Genomic DNA, 21,197 nt, shown 5'->3' with positions numbered 1-21,197 from the left:
TCAGTGCAGGAGACAGGAGTAGACCGAGTACAAAGCATTTCCCCTTCCATCCAGAAATACCTTTAGCATGGGGTTTTGGTTTCCAGCAACCACCTATTTTGCTCTTCAGACTTGCTCTGATTATGTTGCACAACTTGCTGATGAATGTGTAGCCACAATTATGCTGTCTTATCATCAACCTCAAAAAAAAAGGTATTTAAAGTAAGGTATGAGTCGTAAAAATAGGCTTAAATAGTAGCATTTTGGTACTGTTTTCAAAAGAATACCATTTCAGTAAATGACAGCCTACAAGCTCAGTTTAGACCTTGCCATCATTAATATAGCCTGTTGGAAAAAACAGGTTATCAGCACAGTAGTTTGGTGTCTTAGTCTTTAAAGCACATGTTTAATATTTAACATCTATTTAATCCTGATGCTATCAGATGTGTGTGACAGAAGTTTAGTAGGAAATTCTACTGATGGTTACCAGAGTGAAACAGAATTCGGTTCTTTCATAGCTATTCTTTGCTGAGTTAAGAGAGTAGTAGAACCCATTTTAATCGCTAAAATAAACACAAAGGACTCGTATTGAGTGAATACATTTCTGAAATGCAAGAGAGCTGTTTCTTAATGATGGTGACTTCAGTGGAGCTGTATTTGCAGACCTGAATTTCACTCATTGGCATAGCAGAATTCCAGAAAACAACTTTCCTGTTTAAAATTTTGGACTGTTTGTTTTCCCATGGTGGTTTTCCTTCTAAACTGCAAGAGTACAGACAATGTAACTCCTGCCACAGCTCACACCATGGCGTGGAGATTCGTTTTTTAAATTGCCACAGTCATTTTTCTCTGAATATTTATTACTAAAGCAAATCATATTAAACAAAAATGATTCCTACTGCAGACTATCTCACTCTGAAGGTTGCCTTTACTATGGAGGTAGTCTGAAAATATTAACCTCATTATTTACAAATAAATTAGTAAACTCCATGTACTTTCTGAATTCTCTTTAATTATTACGAAGTGTGCAATAATTGAGAAAATGCATTCAGAGAAACATCAACTCTATGATGCAAAGAATGAGGCCACTTCTGCATTATTTCTATGAAATGTTCCACAACTCTCATGTGACAGTTTTTTTCTGTGTACCTTTGTTAATTAAGATCAGCACATGGCCTTCCCTACAGAAATGGTTTCGGGGAGCGGAAGAAGAAAATATGCAACTGTCTCTGCATTGACTGCTATGTATTAGGTGCCTGGACTATCATAACTCAATGAAATTGGAATAGGAGTAGTCTTTAACCAACATGGTAGAAGTAGTGGTCAGAAAATAAACCCTAGCCATTCTGCTGGGTAAGCAAGTAATGGCTCACCTGGCAGAAGACAGAACTTTAAAGCTTATCTGTCTAATATCATGAAAAGAAATCTGGGTTTACAGGTCTTTTGCTAGCCACATTTGGAATGGGGAAAACAAGTAATCCAGCTGAGAAGTGAGGAAAAGTTAATGTTTGGTGGGTCTTCTGTTTCAGAGAATCAGCTCTGTGTAGAATAGGGAGAATTGTATACTTCTTGCAGGACTTTACTCTTGGACACTTTTTAGACTATTTAGAGAACCAGGTATGTATGTACATGGGTGTATTTAGTATACACGACATCTTTAAAAGCTAAATCTGCAAACTGCTTTTCCTTCCTGAAGTGGAGATTTGCAGCTATTAAATTGCACAGAGAGTTAAGGATCAGTTTGCTTCAGTAGCCATGTGTCCTGAAGAAATGAGCTGGGAATCAGCGTGTCCTGAAACAGAGATGTAGAAAAGGGCCTATTTTAAGAAAGGTGAGTATTGGTTGATTCAGGACAGCAGTTGGACTAGGAAGTCTCATGAAAGGGTGACTGATATAGAGCTAGTGAGTGCTCTGGAAATGTACCAAAGATGCCAAAGAAAGAATACTTAAGCCTGTTCAAACCAAGCGAGCCTAGAGACACAGAGACTAAATATGGAGGGCTGAAACCAGCAGCTTGATGAATGTCTAGACAGCTGTTTCAGACCGTGACATGTTTGTAACACCGAGCTGGATGGAGAAATCCAAATCTCATTCAGTCACAGGGTACTCACCCACTGTGAAAACCAGCAAGGCTCCCTGGCACAAAAATTGCTTCAGAAAGAGGGTGCTCTTGCTCAAGGAACCGTGCGGCCTTTAGTAACTAGGGGACCACCAGTGTGATGCTTCTGCGTGGCCACCAGCTTCCAAGTGACTCCTGTCTCTTGCTGCTGTTGCAGCTGCTGGGAGGAACAGCTGCCAGGAAGGGAAACAACATAAACAAACATCCATGAGGATCAGGAGAAGAGGAAATAAGAAGCATTAAAATGAAAGAAAAGACACAAGGCAGGTTTTCCTCAATTAATGTAAGAATTTTGATGAGGAAACTTTATATTGACTAAGCAGAGTGACCTTTGAGGGAATGTATGATTTGTGTTTTGGCAGCTGGATCTAGCCTGTGATTTCTGGTGCAGAATTACTCTGAAAAGTTCTATTTACTTTGACTATGTAGATTATACATATATTAGTAAAATGCTGTTGTGCTTTAGTTACCTATTCATAGGAAGGGACGGCTCATCAGATTTTGGGTTCAAGCTAGTGCATTTTCCAGGAAAATCTGTACAGCGAGCTCCTGCTTTGAAGTAAGAAAACAAATTGCAGATGTTTTCTTAGGTAGTTGAAGTTTGATATATCTAATGAGCAATTTTCTCCTGAAATGTTAGTGCTGTGGTCTGTATCAATGAAATTATTTAGTTCACCTACTGTTTTTGCTGTTTATCAGAGGGCTTTTTGCTCATTCCAGAAAGGTTTAGTATAATCACGGCATAGATTTGGACATTACAGTAAAAACACTACAAGGGTCTGGAGGACCTGGAGTGAAGTAGTTCAAATGTTCCGTTGTTTTGGTTATCAATTACTGTTCTGTTTTCCTTTTAGTTGCATGGGATGTAAGTGGTTTGATTCATTTGACCTTTAATTCCAAGTATGAAGGCTGGCATCAACAGGCACAAAAGAAGGGCTTTGACCTTGTATCTTGTGGCAAATTTAACATTTCACAGAGTATTCCAAGAAGATTCTAAAAATTGTGTCCCAAAATTGGGGTAAAAAAGATCAATTTTTATATTTGATGTCTTTTTCCTTCCAGAACTGCTACTGTAATACTAGAACAGAAAAATTAGTCATTCCTCAGTCTGGCACCTAAAACGGTGAAAAATAAGGCTGCCTCTCCCTATGAAATGCAGCAATCAGCAGTTCTTACATAGATGAAAAAAGGGAAAAACATCAGGAAATGAGGGCATTCCAAACTCCGGATCATACATTCTGCACATTCACTAAAGGACACTCTGTGGTTTGTCATTTACCACAAAATAGCTGTGGAATTGCCCTTTATGTATGATCCCTTCTGTTTGTGTGTGTGTGTGTGTTTGGTTTTGGTTTTTTGTTTGGTTTTTGTTTGTTTGTGTTTTGTTGTTGTTTGGGGTTTTTTTTTGGGGGGCGGGGGGGGGGTGTGCGGTGTTTTGGTGGTGCATTTTGGTTTTTTGTATGTGAGAGGAAGACGTCTTGCTCCAATGTCCTGTACTCTTATAGTACATGAAAAATGAACACAAATCATCTTTTTTTTCAAAATCCAAATAGAGCTCCAAATATATAAGTGAATACTTTTATAAGATGATTTTGGATTATCAGGAAATAGGTGTATTTTCTAAATTAACAAAAATGGATATACATTTTAAATACACTGACTGTGGTGAGAATTCCTGTGTATGTCCTCTTTTTGAATATAAAAATATATCGGCACACATAACATGGTACAAGGACTGATTAGGGAATATCAAAAGGGACGTGATGTAGTGGTGAACTTGGCAGTGTTGGGTTTACAGTTGGACTTGATGATCCTGAAGGTCTTTTGCAACCTAACTGATTCTATGAAAAGGAGAACTATAATATTTCCTAAACATTTAAATTCAAATCATTTGTATGTAGTTTTCTTTTTTTAAAAAAAAAATAATTAATCGCCTGGGGCACATGGCTTATGAAGTTGCCTAATTTTATGTATGATAATAGTCTGGTTGATGCCTTTGGACCTAAATGTGTGTAAACCAGTGTTTGTGGAGGAACTGGGTCTGCCTGGCAGGCAGTTAACTTTCTTCATAGCAGCCTCTATGGTAGTGAAAACACTGCACCAAAAAACTGTTGGTTTTGCTTTGTTTTCAAGCAAAATAACATTCTAATTTTTTAACCACTTGGGATCTGAGCTTTGATTTTTTTTCTTTTGCATTATTTTATACAAGAAAAGAGAAAAATGAATTAGCAGAACAGCTTTATCCCAAAAGTTATTATGAGCTTACAATTCCCTCTAACAAGATTTTATAGAAAGATAACAAATCAGTATATATTACAGTTATTAGTGTTAATGTGATACATTAAAACAATTAAACTATTTAAATGTTAGTTTTTATAAATCATACTTTTCTAGAAGACTCCACATATGAAGTTCAGATTGAATTTGCAAATATCTATGTGCTTTATTGTTGCTTTCTCTGGGCTGCTTCTGGTCTTATCATAATGCAAAGCTGCACTGGCATGTTCTGATTGCCCTCCGAAGGTTCCCCGAAGTTCGGGCTGCTTGTTCATTCATGCACATGTCTATGAAGTTCTTCTCTTGGACTTATCTCACTAATCTCAATGCAATAGAAATATCTCTTGATTTCCGCTGTGCTAGTGAGATCACAGCTTTTGTCCTTTTATGATCCTCTTTGTCACTAGAAGAAAAAGAATATTGGGAGGGCTTCTCTGAATGGAAAAGCAGCAAATTGCTGGTGACACAGCCATTGGTTGCCCCGGGAGTACGTGTTGCATCCTTCAGTTTAATTTTCTTAATATATGTAATTAATTAAACAACTACAAAGTGATAGAAATGTATTTGTGGATTCAGTCTCTGTAAATTACTGATAAGCAGTCATTTGTGAAGCTCATCATGTTTACCTATTAAAATGAAGTCATTACATTTTGCTGTAGAAATATTAGAATGCTCTTGGTACTACCTGTATTTAGTTGTGAACTTCGGATCGTTATAGGAGCTGAATGTTTAGCTGAATCTTGGTGGACAGGACCCTGTGTTACAGGTAGATACTCTTTTAGCTTTAGAGGGTGTCTGCAGAGACACGGAGGATTCAGCTGAAGTATCAGCAGTTAATTAAACAGTGCGTGGTGCATGGCATTCTACAAACTGGAATTTAACAGAATTACTTCTTTTTTCCTTTCTTTTAAAGCCTCACATACTTGATCTTTCTCAAGTTGCAGTCTTCTGCACAGCAGCTCTATGAGGCAATTTTTCAGAGTGATGCATTTTACGGAAGACAAGGGATTAAGGTTTCTTCTTAGTAACTTGCTTTGTAAACATTTGGTATGGACGCTTCTGTGTAATGTCATTGGAGAGCCGAGCGCTACTCATGAGGATCAGTGACTTCAGGGTTAAAATGAGTATTTTCAACAAAGGTGAAGAGTGGTCTCCTAAAGAGTGGAGATAATTTAAAATACCTGAGCTGAATACCTAGAACTTGTCTAGAAACAGCTTTAGTATGTGCGGGTGCTAGGCCTACGTTGTGTGCCCACACTGGAGGCAGCTTCAATAGCTACATGTGCAGCTACTGAGTCTGCATGCACAAATGATACATTTTTGAATATGAAAACCCATAGAACAAAATTCAGAGGCTGAAGAATTTTCATGAGTAGACTCAAGACTGAGCCTTCCTCCTTTCCTATGCAGCATTCTTGCTGTTTTTCTTCCCTCAAACTGTTTCAAGGAAACTGATAATTTAGCTTGAGCCCAGGCACATGGTTCTTAGTGTCATCTGTACCCAAGAGATAACAGTGACGTAACCTTCATGCAAAGAAAAAAAAATTGCAACTTGTTCTTTTTCTTGAGGAAATTCATGTGGTTTGATGCCATTGTTAAGCAGTGTAACATACTTACAAACTTCACCTCTTAGAACACATATTATTTATTTATTTATTGCAAGCTGTGGCCTACACCTACAGGAGTTTTTCCTGTATGTGGAACAAAATGATTTCTCAATAGGGAAGGGTAAGCTGAACATAGTGATGTTACAAATAGAGGTTAAAATACAAAAAAGTGAAGACATTTTAGTTCGTGTTCTATGTCTGTAGCACGTCCAGCATAAGTCTTATGCAAGTCTCAGACCTAAAATATTAGTGTTCTTTGAAAAAATGAGCATTAAGAGGTTTTATTTTTCTTGCAGTTTTTGAAGAGTGGTATAGTCAGAACAAAATTATGAAGTACAAAAATATGAGATATAATGATTTAGCCAAAAACTTGAGCTGAGCTGTGTGTTCTCCATGTCTTTTATTGAAGTTGAGGCATTGTGCAAGAGGACAAAAAGTCATGAAGCGGGATGAGAACAAGCAGGCCCTTTGGCTCTGCAGCACTGTTGCGAAATTCAGCTTGGATTAAGTGGACGCATCTAACTAAACGGTAGCCCTAGACAATCGCATCTGGCTTCACTCTAAATAAGTTTAGATTCTTCCAGAGCCAGAATTTGCTGAACTACAGTTTTAGTGTTAGACATCAAAGTCCTTTGAGAACCTAGTCTCAGTAACCTAGCATATTTTTGGCTTTACTTGTGTTTAATTCTCTCAGACCAGGCCTAAATTTTCACAGGGTTAAATGTGTCTATATTTGTGCTATGACGTGTCAAAAGAATTAGTGTCACAAACACCTTGCTAAATATTTTTTCATTTGGCGCATATGCTGGAAATGACATGCAGCATTTAAACCCTCTGTTAACTAATTCCTCATTTGATGTTCATGTTGAGATGGTGGTCTTCAATCGGGGTAAAATGTATTGTTTGATACATCAGTGTATTTTAAAATATCACACAGTTTGAATGGCAATGACTAGATGGAATTATCTGTTATTATAAAATGTGGACCCAGGAAAAATCCTTGTTCCACGGAAGTTAATGGCATAAACACTCATTCCCAGTTAAAAGAGAAATTTAACTCATGCTTTTGGTTTCAATGGTTGCTTACAAACTGTAGGTATGTTAAAGGAATTTTTAAAATAAAACAAATATCAATGACTTCTGCCCTTAACTGGGCTTAGAGATTTCCTGACTGTGAGACACGTGCAAAAGCAAAGTGTGCATGTTGTAGAAAAGGATTTTGTGTGTATTTTGTAGCTTGATTTTCCGGACTGCTGTTTTTTCATGGGAAAATATAGAATCGAGGATATTGGTGATCTTTGGCAACTTTAAAAGAATTTGAAATGTTTAACTAGCCAATGTTAATTATATTCTGAAGGGTAACCAGCTTATGTGGTTAATGGGGCTCCCTCGCTGGGGGCAGTATGTGACAGAAGTACTCATTTTCAAGAGCTATTCAATCTGTTCACATGAAATGATGGTGCTTATGAGTTGGTGATCTTGATCGCTCATTACATTGACCAAGGTTTGGGACCTTTTTGCTGCCACTGATTTCCTTCACTGAAATGGAACTCCAGCAGACAAGCTAACTGGAATGTCCGAGGCGTGTCGCAGGCACTACTGAGTGCACAATACTTGCAACACTTTGTTAAGGCAGTCATGAAAGATGCTTAATTTCCTTAAAAAGAGGGGGGAACCCCAAAGAACACACATGAGCAGCTTTTTGAAAAGCACAAAATAAACATGTAAAGGTAGAGCCAAATCATTGCTCTGAGATCCAGCGTCAGCTTGTTGGGAAAAGAAAAATGTCTGTGCTCCCTCTGTGCATCTCTGCCCATCAGTCAACATGTGCATTATTACAGATGTTACTGATCCAAAGCACTCCACCAGAGAGCCAGCACAAGTTGTACTCTGGCATGGGACCGTCTACTACAGAGCTGGCACTCTTTCAGGCTTGCCTGAACTTATCTTCTGTAACCTTTTTTTTAAATCTCCCTTTGTGTGCTGTGGCTCAAGACTCTGCCTGGCTCCCTTAAGTAGTTGGGGCCATTTCCAGAAGAGATCTGAGACACTGGGGGTTCACCTTTAGCTTTGGCTGAGGTCAGAGATACTGCTGTGGTTGGCTGAATATTTGAGAAGCCAAGTAGGCTGGAACTGTGGTTTTGGCAGTTACACAAGGGTACGTGTGCTCACTGCAGGATGTGCCCGTTCCTCCTCTACAGATACTAGATTACAGGCGGTTGGCACGTTTACTTTGCCCCAGTACTGGTGCTTCTACGTGAAGAAAGCAATCTGCCTCAGATTGTCAAAGAAACACAAACGCGCAATAGTTTAAAAGCATGCCCTGGATAAAAGAGATTCTTCCCTGCCTTGTGCAATTTGAGGAGCAAACATAGATGTTTACCCTGTGCCAAAATCTGCCCACATAAGCAGATCAGACTGGTTTTTTTTATGTTGTTCTGGAAGGTCAGAGACTATTTTGTTTGCTGCAGGGTTGTGTTTTTTTTGCTTAGTGAAGCAAGGTTCACAGGAGCCAGAGTAATGATTTGATTTCCAAGTTTTCTTCATTCTTCACTGTGGGCTTAGTTAAATACATCTGTGGCAGTCTTGGTTTTGAGCAGTAGCAAAAAAGCTGTAACTTCTAAATAAGCAGTAAACTCCTTTGTACCATTTTAAAAAATGTAACTTCAGAATTACTCTTATGAGTGGTATGAAATGACTCAAGGGCTGTTTATATCCTAAGTGCTTGCATTATGTGCACTGAAAATCCACTGTGCAGCTGTTTGAGGTTTTGCCTCTGAACATCTTGATGTACAAAGACTCTGCCACCTCCTGTAACTCTCACAGCTCTTCTAGAGTCTGAAGCAGAAATTTGGGGTCAGACACATCCGGTGTACAAATGCACTGTTAAGGATACTTGACCCTTTGCATTGTGTTTGTTTCAAACAGCCCTGAAGGATCACACAGCTGTAATGTGTTCAGACTGAATCATGAGATTGAGTCTCCTCACTTTGCCAGGGGCAGTTTTCATTTGTATCTCTTTACTATTTTGTCTCAATGTCTTATTTGCCAAATAGACAATCATTTTCTACCTGATAAGGGTGCTGTGGCTTTTCTTGTGTTTGTGAATTTTTTGCGGGGTGTGTATTTCTGATAAGCTCCTAGCAAAGCGGAAGCACAGCCGTGTGAATTGTGGTGTTTTGGCTATGTATTAATGCCGGCCAGTTACAGAGGCAGTCAGCGAGGGCCATTTGCTGTGAGGTTATGTGGCCCATTGATAATGTGGGATAAACTACCTTGTTTATCCTCATACCTCCCTGTCTTTTTTGGGGGATGAGAGATGGAGGGAGACAGGTTAGCAAAGGAGTCAGCTTCCCATGCTGTGTACATCTTTTATCCTGGATATCCTGACCCTCTTGTTCCTAGTCCTTTTTGGTAGTGTTGAAACTCTGAATATATATAATACTGAAATGGAAGTACATGAGACAGCTTTTATTGCATTTATGCTGATTAAAACTTTCTAAACTGTTTCTTTGTCCGTGCTCATGCAGTGAAACTTGTAGAAAAGCTCAGCAATCAATATTGCCACAAGAAAAAAAAGACATTTACTTTAGTTTTCTCAATCATTTTTCCTATCTGTTAAACACCAAATAACTTAATTTCTAAAACATATAATGGGCAAAGGAAAATAGCTCAAGTAAACAACAGTTACCTGTTTGTTTGGCTAGCATTTTATTTAGAAGTAATGGCTTCTTTACACCTTTGTTGCCTTATATGTGTGTACTATTGAGGTAAAATTTAATATTTGAGGTAGGTTTCAGGACAACTGCATCTGAAATCAGTGGATCCCTAATTATTTATGGAGAAAATTTACCCATTGTCAGAATTATGATTGACACATCCCCTAAAGTGGATTTCAAGCATGGAAACTGATAAGTGGGTAAACCAGGGAAAGTGAGCTATACCTACTGGAGATAAGCAGAATTATCTCCTCTGCATTGCAACTTATAGATAATTGTCCTAGGTACATTTTCTGCCATGGAGGGTGTATGATTTCTTGGCCTTTGTGGCAGACCTCAGTTTCATGGGCTGGAAACAGCTTTGAATTCAAGGAACTGTGAGTCATTGCATTTGGAAGAGGCTGAGGAGGGACCACAAATAGAAGCAACTTTGGGGCAATTCCATAAAGTACCAAGTGGAACCCCAAAGGGCCACATGGGAAACTACAAAGCTACTTCCAAGGTTTCTGCACTTTCCAGAGATGTTACCACAAGCTGCTCTGAGTAATTTCAACAGCTGATTTTTTAATCTCTTTTAATTTATTTTTTTTTTCTGACTCTTAAGGGATCCAAAGGTGAAGTTGGCTTTTTTTTTTTTTAAGTCATTTTTGGCACTAGGCTGTTACTGAAAAAAGAAATTGATTTTTGTTGTGCTTCCGCAATAAACTGGTACCACTACTCCACTTTTAGCAACCGGTTATCAAGACACACTCTGTAATGAAAAAATCTGTGATCAGATTCTTCTGAACTCTTCTGGGACTCTTGTCACAGCATTTCATACATGATTTCTACCTGCACAAACACAATTTAATATTGAAGTTCATTTAGATTAGCCAGTGTAATGTTGCTTGATGAGCTGCCATATAGGCACATGTATAGACTTCAACTGAGATTTGATCTGCAGCTACTGAACTCTCACTTGCCTGAGGTTTCCACAATCCATTCTTCCTGTACTATAAGGCTGTACTATAGGGCATTACCTTGGCTGCTAATTACTTCTCTCATAATGTATAAAACTGTGTTGTTTACCTAAGAGGTGATGCAGCAGCTTCACCCTGCTTAAGTCACAGGCCTGCAAGTTAACTGCCTGCTTGTAGTTGTTCCCCTGAGGTTCTTGTTCTACTGGTTTGCTGGCAGCTTCTGTTTCTCAATTAGAATAATTTGGAAGCACAATTTCAGTAGCTATACTTTTAGATTTTGGAATTTATTAAGTTTTACCTATTAGGCATGTCTGTTCCCACTTCACATTTAGATGAATATACCACGTCAGCAGTTGCATATCCATGCAATGATTGTGTCTGACTTGCGAAAATATTTTAAGATATCTGTGTACAAAATGTCATGGAGTTATACTTTGTACTGTGTTATATGCTACAGACCAGGCCAAAGGAGAGAATATAGTTTAATCATTAGAAACCTTGGATTGAGAGGCATGACTTTTGGTTTCTATTCTTGGTTTTAATGCTGACTTAACGTGTGACTTGTGCAAGTGATTTAACCTTTGTATGCCTCTGCCTACCCACATATAAAATTAATCTTATAATCTCTACTTCTCAAGTTTTGTCAGTAAAAAGACTACACTAGTCTGTCTGTTGCAAGCACCATGTTTCATAACATGTTAAATATAATATCTGCACCTCTCTTCATCCTCATCTCTTAATGGCACAGTTTCTACTTATTAGGGTACTGGCTCATGCACCCAGTTAGTGACCTCTCCCAACAACTGCATTTCAATAAAACAAAGGAACTATTAACCAAAAGAATGAGGCTTGTAAGCACAGGAGAACGCACATCTTTGGAGTATGGCCTGTGAATCTGCATATCATTCCCACAAGCAATCCTGGTAGCTGTAAACCTCAGCTTCAGATTAAAAAGACATAATGTACTACCTGAGTTCAGTCTTTTTGACCCCTAATCCAGACACACCAAAATTCAGTGCTTGTAGATAAGAAGGAAGAAAAAGCCAGTACACCAGTTATTTTTTTATGCATAATTTTGTGAAGTGGTCAGGTGCCGTGTTGCTGTAAATGATATATGTGGATTAGACAAAACGGTGACAACTGTGTTGCTCTGTGGTCCATACATTTTTTTTTTCTGCAGGAGCTAAAAATATTACACATATGCAGTCTATAAGTGGTATAGATTTACATATGCATGAGTAAAAATATTTTTCCCCTTACTCTCAAGCAAGTAGACCAGATAGAGACAAAATGGACCTCAAGAGAACTCTGCCCTACTCCGCATCTGACTTATATCTCTGCAATGCACACATCTCTCACAGGAGATGTGAAAGCTCTCTGGAAGTTCTTACTCTGGAAGATTAAGTACAAGCCAAAATCTTGACAGTGCTGGTTTGGCTCCACACTGTGTTCTTCCCATCACGTTCTTAGTCTTCAAAATAAAGGAGGAGAAAATGGAAGTAGAAGTTCTTAGAAACTGGATCCAAAAGAGCCAAAGAACTGCTTTGAGTTTCAAGTGATATGTGGGCTAAGTTTAACAGTGGGGAAACTCAACTTCATTAGCTCTGTCTTCATGTGCAGAGACTCTGCAAGGACCAGTGGAAAAGATTCCAAGTGTAAAAAATGAGTATTATCACATAAACCAACCAAACAAACACTATTTTATCAGACACTGCTGCAGCAACAGACTTCCACTAAAGGCTGGAAAAAAAGTGCTGAAAAGCCACATATTCTTTCCTTGGCTTTGTGCATCTGCTCAGAAATAAGAGTCAAGAGGGAGACGTTAAGAAACTGTATAAACAAAAATTTAAATAAAATGTAATATGGAGTCACTGTACCTGATTAAACAGAAGTTCTGTGTGTTAGTACAAAGCCTAACTCCAAGCCTGATACATGTTTTCCAAGTGCTTCTGGAGTTAGTGTTAATGATGATACAAAGATGACTTGGTGACGCAGAGAGTCTAATTAATGTAAGACATTTTATTATAACAAAATACCTGCTTTGCTGAGGGGCTAAATATTTGTTAGAGATGAAGGCTGACATTCTGGCCCCACTGATGTCCATGGCAAAACTTTTACTGATTCCACCTACAGCAGAATTTGACGCATCACCTTGAAATTTAGCCAGTGGAGGTAGCAGAAAAGTACTGTGAGGTATTCTCTGTTTGGTTCCTAATCCTTAGAGTCAAACTGTGGTCAGGTGTTTAAGGCAGAATTAAGGTTTCTTTCTTTGCCCCATTTGTCTTGCTTTTACCATCCTCCTCTGTTTCCTCCTGGGCAGCCTTCCTGCTCTGGCAGGTTTAGCCGGGCACTGAGGTGGGAGAGGACCAAGTGAGGATCCCTCACGCAGTCCATGCCGGTGTCTGCCACTGCTGTTCTCAGGCAGGCGTCATAACGGTGTCTTAAGCTGCTAAAGCTGTTTCTGCAGTGAAAATCTCATTGCTTTACTTAGATCATATGTAGATCTTTTTTTTTTTTTTTAGTACTCTCGTATTAATGATGCTAGTGGCCTACTCTGGTATGCTCTGTTATGCTTGCTCTGGTATGCTATATTAGTGTACAACTTCATATCTGTAGTGCTTTAGCAGTACAGGATGTAACATCTCCTTTGTAAAGTGTTTTCTGATAATTTCCAAAATTATTCTTCTAACTACAACACTTCAGTTTTTCAGTATTTACTTTTAAATGTATGAGTACATTATTCCAGAACAGTCTCAGTGATACACTGCTGGCAGAGACAAAATAGCATCTTTGTTCCAGTTGCGTTACCTTCCTTGTAAAGACTGGACTAACTGCTTTTACACTGCAGAGGGCCCATGTTTGGTGAGTTTTCTACAGTAATGCAGTAATGCCACTACTTTCTAAAACACAGCCCACCACTCTGCAAACATTCATGTTCTCTTCCTACTTGGATGGCCTTGCATGGCTTCCAAGAGAAATGTTCCCGAAATGCAGATGTAACTTAAACTTGGCTGTATATGCAAAGGAAAACTAATTAAAGAAAAACAAAAATATTGCCTCAAATCCAACAAGTTTGAGATAGGGACGTTTCTCTCATTCCTCTTTAGAAATCAGAGTGCATTCACATTTAAGGTTTTCTCAGAAGCCGGTTCTGAACTTTCTTGGAAAGAATTTGGAAAAGTAGGACAAACAGCATTTCCAGTAATTCTTCAGTCTTTCACAATGGTCAATATTAAAAATCACATTTATCTAGTAGAGGTGCATACCTCTGTATAGCAAACGCCGGCTGACAATAGCTTGGCCAATCTTAATATTTAGGGACATATGAGAAGTAGTTCACGAGCTCCCAAGGGGCTTGCAGACCACCGAGTGAAAAAACTCTGACCTAATCTATGGTTTATACCATAGCACAGCAGCGGGCACCTGCTGTTCAGATAATACAGATCCACAAAGTCTCCAGTCACTGATTCCTTTGGCTGTATTCAAAATTAGTGCTTGGGGTAGGTTTCTGGAAGCTCAGAGGTAAAATGATTGGTGTATGAATGTAATTCTGGCAGTAAGCGGATTATTTATCAGATAATATGACCTGGTGTGTCACACAGATGATCACAGGTGCCCAATACCTCTACTGTGAATGGCAAAAATCCAAGGTCCCAATCCTGCAAATATGAATGACATTAGTAGAGCTACTTGTAATTAGACTGCTGATGTGTGCAAAGCTTCTCCATTAGGTATGTTGACAAGTCTGAATGCCAAGGTAAGTGTGAGAGAATGTAGAGTTTTAAATTTTGTTATTGTTTTCCTGTAGATAAAAATGAGAGGAGTCAAAAGTCTTAGTTTAGCCTCTAAAATTTCAAGATGCTTCAGACTGTTTTGTGAATAAAACCATGACTGTCTTCTCTTCACAGTGAAAAAATATCTTGGGGGGGAAAAGGATATTTTTGTAGTAAACTACAACTTTTTAGGATGTGTAGCAATGTGAGTTAGTTACTGGGTAGGTAGGTGGGTGAGACAGTAGGATAAATGACTTGGTTTGCATGGATGAGTAACAACCCAATTCCTCTGTTGAGCTAAGGTGTGATTCTTTGGCAGACTAGTATTGCTGTGGAGGCTGCATTAACTTGTGCTTGCAGACTATGGGGATTACTTTCCACAGATCACCTTAATTCTGTGTCTGAGATAATGCTGAATCTTCTCCATGGTGTTTATTACCTCATAGTGTATTTGCTCAGGAATTCTGCTCAAAAGGGGGAGTTCTCCTTCACCCAGGGAGTACAGGTGCATGGACTGCAGTAAAGCATTTTATGTGGAAAATAAAGAAATCTGCATTCAAACGTACTTTTTTGATAATGGGAAGTTTAGTATGTAATTTGGTGCCAATTTAAGATAATTTTGCTCCCTGCTAGAAAGATGTGAACTGAACCGCAGTATGAATCGCTCTTTCTAGTCTTTGAGATGTATCAGAGTTAGGGAGCTGGAGGGATAACACTGGGGGCTGAGAATAGGGAGCCTGCAGTTTTATTCTTGCCCTGGCAATTATGCGCTATGTATGTGGCCACAGCGTTTAACTCTTACGTGCCTCAGTTTCTCTCCCCGAATAATAGTGAATTACGTGTTATGCATAGGGAGCCTGTGCAGCATTACGATTCCTGGTTGTGAAATCGGCTTAATTTTTTTGGAGAGAAGAGTTAATTGTTGCAGGGCAACGCCAACAGTGCCCCAGGCGGGATCTCGGTGCAGACACGTATAATTTCCCAGCTGCCAGCCTTGCAACGTTGCCTCTTCCTTTTCTAGCCTGCTCGAACACCAGCAGAGACGCGGCAGCACCCGGGGGGCCGCGCACCCTCGGGCTCCGGCCAAGTCGGCGCAGTTGGCAGCGAGTGGCTCCGCCGGGAGCCGCCCGGCCCTGGCCGCCGCGGAGGGAGAGGGGGAGACGGCGGCGAGCCCCAGCGCTGCCGGCGGGAACCCCGCGCTGCTGCGCGGCCCCGGCCAGGCCCGCCAAGAGTTAACGGCGGCTACCTCGGGGCAGCCGCCGCCACCCCACTCCGGCGCTCCATTATGATTATTTCCCCCCTTCCCTCGCCTGCCAGTTTTGGCAGGGGATTAAAGCAGCTCCCCCCTGTGGCAGCAGTGACCCAGAAACGAGTTTTATTCACGGAGTCCTTCCTCCATAACAAGTACAAACGTCAGTCAGAGGGAGTCTCTGTGTGTGTGAGAGTGAGCGCGGGTGTGTGTGTGTGTGTGTGGTGCAGGGAGCCGCTCTCCGCGCCCGCTCCCCGGCGCCGCGCCGAACTCATGAGGCGGCCCCGAGCCCTCCGCACAGGGGGAGCCCGGCCGCGCCGCCCGCCCTCGCCGCCTTCGCCGCCGCCCCGCCGCCGCCGCCAGCAGGTAACCGTGCCCGCCGCCGCCCCGCCGCCGCCGCCGCAGCGCCAGCCGGGGGAGCTGCCAGCACAGCCATATTTGATGGGTTTTTTTTGTCGCTCCGGAGGCGGCGAGAGAGCAGTTTCGTGCCGAAGGTCGCTGCCTAGTGGAAATAAGATAGTACGTCATTAACATGGCGCCAAGAGCCGTGCGGCTCGGTCCGGGGCGAGGGGAGGCGGCCGAGTTGCGGCTCCGCTATCCCACAATCAACTTGTGCCGGGCTGGGGCGGGCGGGAGGGACGGGGCGGTGGGAGGAGGGAGCGGAGGTTCTGCTGCCGCCCGGCGCGGCGGGCCGGTGCCGGGAGCGGCCGCCGGCTTTTTGTTTCGCCACGGGCACCGGCGCGGCAAATAAGGACCGCGCAGCTTGGAAGGTGCAGCGGCCAAGTGAGCTGCCGGCGTGCCGCACTCCCTGCCCCACGCCTCGGGCGTCGCTGCAGGCTGCGCTGCGGGGGCATCGCCGTGCATCACCCTCCGCGGAAAGTAGGATGCGTTGGAGCAACTTGGTAGAGAGATGGCAATGGCAGAGCGCAGGTCCTTCGCAGATATTGACGTGTAGAAAGGTGCCGGGGGCAGCCATGGCCAGTGTCTGTCACCGTGTCACCCACATGTCCACCTCACCCGTCGCTTCTAACCGTGGGCGGGGAGCGTGTGCGTGGGGGAGGAGGTGTTTATGTGCAGCAGCAGCTTTGTAGTTACACTGACCCCCCCCCCCCCCCCATCCACCCCTTCGCACTTGGCTTTCGCTTGTAGGAAAAAAAAATGCTTAGAAAGCATGAAAACTGCTCATCGGTGAAATTAAGCAGAAGTTGCTTTTCGGAGCGGGAGAGCCGCAGTCTTGTGTTCGATGCGCGCAGGAGGGTGTGCTCTGGGGCACCGGTGGGTGTTCGCTGGCGGTGGAGAGCGGCGGGCTGTCACAGGTGCTTCGCCTCTCTCCCCTGCTCCCTTGCGAGCGCACTGTGTCTCTGGATGGAGAACAAGTTGCGAGAGCCCCCAAATGCACGTGTTTGACAGCGTGTGCGCGGGGGGAGGCGTGCGGCGCTGCCCGGACCCGCAAGGAGCGGGGCTGCATCCCTGCCGCCTGGCCGGCCAGGCGGGGCAGCGGCGAGCAGGTGCACGGCGGTCCCGCAGCGGCCAGGGCGGCGCGCCCGACTGTCGCCCCGGGCCGGGGAGTTTAAAGTGCGAAGCGGGGCCCGCGGCCGGGCGCACACGGGGGGGTGGGGGGGGTGCGGTGCAAACTTGGGGCTGGGGGAGGTGGGGCACCCCTCCCGCAGCCCCGCGGGTGGCTCGGGCAGGACGTTGGTCTGCGGGGCGCCGGTGAATCCGCGTGGCCGTGCCGGAGTTTGTTGACGGGGGAGCGGAACGTGGAACGGGCGGTGTTGGAACGCCAACAACAACCGCGAGGTAGCGGCGGCAAGAGCCTGAAGTTGCTCGGGCGCAAGGCGGGGCAGCTCCGGGGTTTCGCTCTTTTGCCCGTGTCCCCCGGGGCCTGGCAAGCCAGGTCGGGGCTGCGGTGTTCCAGATAACCGCGTTATTTCCGTGTAACGGTCAGTCCCCGGCGTCCCGGAGGAGGCGGGGAGGAGAGTGCGGCTCCAGCGATTATTCCACTTGCTGAAATTAGACAAAGCCTCCCTGATGCTGCGGCCGCTGCCACCCTGCCTGCCTGCGGGCTCGGGTGGTTGCCTGCTCAGAGCATGATTTTTTTCCTTTTCCATTCCCATGGGCGCCCGCCAGTTCATTAGCGGCAGGCGGTGGGGTTTCCATTATTTTGGGGAGGGTGGAGGCAAAGAGTGTTTGTTTGTTTGCACCGCCTGCTGGTTGGTTTCCTGTGACAAGAGGTGATACACAGTTTCCAGAACTGTCTGGGAGTGGGAGGAGAGACAGACACAGAAAATGAGCTCAAGTCTCCCCCGTGCTGCTGCCGTTGCTCATTCCACTAAACCGCCGTCCTCGTCCCACCCCCAGCAGCGTGGAGACGCGGGGGAGGGCGGGGAAGGTGCTTTGGCCGTTTTCGGCAGTGACAGGGGTGCGGAGCGTAGGGAGCGGAGCCGAGGGAACCAAGTTTGATTTTCAGCCGGGGCCGAGCGGATTGGTGCGGCCGGCGGCGGGGAGGAGCGGGAGGGGGAGGCGAGCCGGGCCGTTTCAAATGGAAGCCGGGGGCCGTAGGGCTGGGGGTGGTGCCGCTGCTCAGGAAGGTGCCACCCCGCGGGGAGGTGTAGCCCGGCGGCCGGGCAGGGAGGCGGCTCCGTCTCCTCCCCGCTGGCGCTGGCTTGGAGCCGCCCGCGGTGCGGGCGTTAACGGCCGGCGGGCGGGCGGGCGGCGGTTGCGGTGCGATCGCTGCGTGAGGAGCAGCAGGAGCAGCAGGGTAACCGCCCCGAGCTGCACCCGGCCGGCCCAGAGCTGCCGGGCGTCAGGCGCCGCTTTTGAATTTCCTCTTCGAGCAGCGTCTCCTGCCCTCGGGAAAGGCGGCGCTGAGCCGGCAGCCGGTCGTGGACTCGGCGGGTGGCGGTCGCTTGTTAAGCTCGTTGGAGGCACCGCTCACCTGTGAGGCGATTTCAGAAAGACACGCGTGCCGGGGTGCGTGCTTCTGCCTAACTCCTTGGTTCCCTTCTCCTTCCGATGACAGCTTTTTTCTAATAAAGTTCATTAGGTCACCCATGGGTGAAGTCTGTGAGATCTTGAGACCTGTCAGTCACCCAGTAAGAACTGACCATGTGTGACATACAAATGAGTGGTTTGTGTGGCTGCACAGAGGCGTTAAAAATAGCTTACTTCTCCTTAGATAGCTGTTAGGTAGTATTAGAAGTTATGACAGCATTTAGCAACATGCTTTGGTTGACATTTTAATGTTGAAGCAGAAAGATGCTTTTATGCTAGCTTCATGTTTTCTTTTTAGAGAAAGATGTAGCTGTCATTTGGAATAATTTCTTTTTTAAGCAGGCACAGTGTTTTAAGTAAGTCAAAAGCTGCCCACACTTGCAAACCTAAAACCTTCGTAAGAGTTATGCCAGAAATATGCTTGTTATGGTTCTGTTTCTAGAGATTTCTCACACTCAGTGGGATATTGTTGAAACAGCAAGGGTTGTACGTTTTAGTATCAGGATTTTCCCTCTGGCTTCAGATACCGCTTGCTCCCTGCTTTTGAGCTATGTTTAATACATGTGTTTAAAATAATAATAATAAAACCCCTTTTCCCCTCACAGCTGCAGATTACCCTTCCAGCTTCTCTGGTTTCATTCCCAATTCACAGAATGTAATAAAAAAAGCTTCCCGTATTTCCTCAAATGCTTTCTCCATGTGGTTAGTGCTGCTGCTTTGCGCTGCTGTTTTCAGCTGGAGCTGACCAAGCTGACAGCTTTTTCCTACGTGGAAGAGATGAACAGCAGTGGGTGCAGAGTGGGTTGAATTAATTCTTAGAGCGCAATTTATCATTGCTCGAGATTCTAGGCAGTGGGTTCTGCCAGCACAGTTTGGGAATAATTTGCTACCATTGCCCAGATTGTAAGCTAAGACGAGCTGACTCGCACAGGTGCATAAATGAACATGTGGATTGCTGAGAAGTGTTGGGCTGATATGTCCAAATTGTGCTTTTGCTTTCCCTTGTGAAATTTCGAAGAGCTGTGCTAAAGTGAGTAGAAATATTCCTTTCGAAGAACAGTCTTGGCCTTAGAACATACTTCTTTGTTTAATGAGACTTTGAAGACTTTTTCTCCAAATTTAAGGTCTAACTTTTTGTGCTGTGTACTGTGCTACATAGTACTGTAGTATTTTGAGAACTCCTTTATCTTTGTGACTATAAAATGTCACCGTAGAAGCTTTCATAGATGATAAAGAGGAGTTTTAGGTGGATTTTAATAGTATAACTTATTTCAGACGCAGTTCTGTGTTTTATGTTATTTTTGTTGTTGTTGTTGTTGTTGTTTTGGGGGTTTTTTGGTTTGGGAATATAAGGAAAAAACCAGATTATTTTCTTGCTATTTCAGGTGTTGGTTGGTAAAGACCAGGGCGGTGTCATAAACAGGCTGTTTCAGAAGTACTGTAGTAGAATCCCAGTGTCTTCATCTACCATCCATTTCATTAAGACTATGTTACAATGTACTTCCATTTGTACAGTGAGTGTTTTGAAGCAATCTCTTGTGTACTAGAGATAATTAGGTTTTCGTTTTATTGCAGTTACTGGGTTAGTTTCAGGAAAAGCCAGTTTTTCAGTTTTTCTTCAGGGTGTACATGTGTCAAAGTTCCACTTTCTTCCAATTCTGTCTCTGGAGCTGTTCTGTGCATTTTATTATAGTGACACCCATTAACATGGTTACAGTTAATTGTCTGTCAGAGTTGGAATTATACACGCTTTTTACCCAAAGGTTTATGCAGCCCTTAAAAATACTTCAGTAAAAATTGCGCTACGTAAAACCTTTGACCTGAGGATGTAGAATTTTTTCGTCTATAATTATTTTTTAAAATCTAGTTCTGTTTAGCTATTTGCATAACAAAGACTGACACACTTTACAACTTTCTCTTTGATCATCTTTTTACTTGGGGTCAAACTGAGTGAAAAAGTGTACTGAGTTCTTAACTGCACAGTAGTAGCATAAAAAGTGCTGTGGTGTGTTCATGGGTGTATTTGTGTGCACACTGCTGTGCCATTTATGGGGTAATGTCTGGAATTCTGCTCTGAGGAAGCTAGGAAAAGGAATTCTGTTTCTTTTCACTTGTATCTGTGCAATGCCTGGAACTTCAGTGTGGGAGAAAAAATGTAAAAGGGAAGACACTGACATTGCTGTCTAGTGTCATTTTTGGGTTTTCTTGGTTCTTTTAAATTAATCTCTCGTAGCGTTAAAAGTGGAGGAACATGATAATGCATACTGGTAAAAAGAGTGGATTTGCTGTACTGTGTCACGTTGCTGATTCTAACCCATTGCCTTGCATCTGCCAGCAAATTCTGGGAAGCAGACAAATGTCGATGTTCCTAACTGTGTCAAGTTATTTGTGTAGAGTTAGCTATTTGTTGCTCACCTCCACAAGGATAGGTAAATCTAAATGTTACTTTGTGGCCTGACATTGATTATATTGGATTATCATCTAGTCATTTCACTCGCATAGCATTTTACAAGTATTTTGA

At 43.2% G+C, this 21,197-nt stretch overlaps 1 protein-coding gene across 22 annotated transcripts in view; it reads left to right on the top strand.

Moving 5' to 3' along the window:
* Positions 1 to 21,197, top strand: part of JADE1 (jade family PHD finger 1) — a 163,515-nt gene that overhangs the window by 101,624 nt on the left and 40,694 nt on the right. Inside the window, exon 1 of one of the 22 annotated variants that reach the window (XM_065062073.1) lies at positions 15,461 to 15,845. The exons of 3 other annotated variants lie outside the window; for them this stretch is intronic. In XM_065062073.1, the coding sequence (XP_064918145.1) occupies positions 15,719 to 15,845 (127 nt within the window). In that variant the 5' untranslated portion in view covers positions 15,461 to 15,718. Of the gene's footprint in view, positions 1 to 15,460; positions 15,846 to 15,909; positions 16,049 to 16,138; positions 16,202 to 16,325; positions 16,642 to 16,864; positions 16,999 to 17,354; positions 17,483 to 18,527; positions 18,656 to 20,156; positions 20,191 to 21,197 lie in introns of those variants that run through there. 18 more of the 22 variants (XM_065062074.1, XM_065062063.1, XM_065062066.1 and 15 more) reach the window with 18 other exon arrangements.

The sequence above is a fragment of the Columba livia genome, chromosome 4, assembly GCF_036013475.1.
Source record: "Columba livia isolate bColLiv1 breed racing homer chromosome 4, bColLiv1.pat.W.v2, whole genome shotgun sequence".
NCBI classification, from domain to species: Eukaryota; Metazoa; Chordata; class Aves; order Columbiformes; family Columbidae; genus Columba; species Columba livia.
This window is presented reverse-complemented; position numbering and strand designations above follow the sequence as displayed.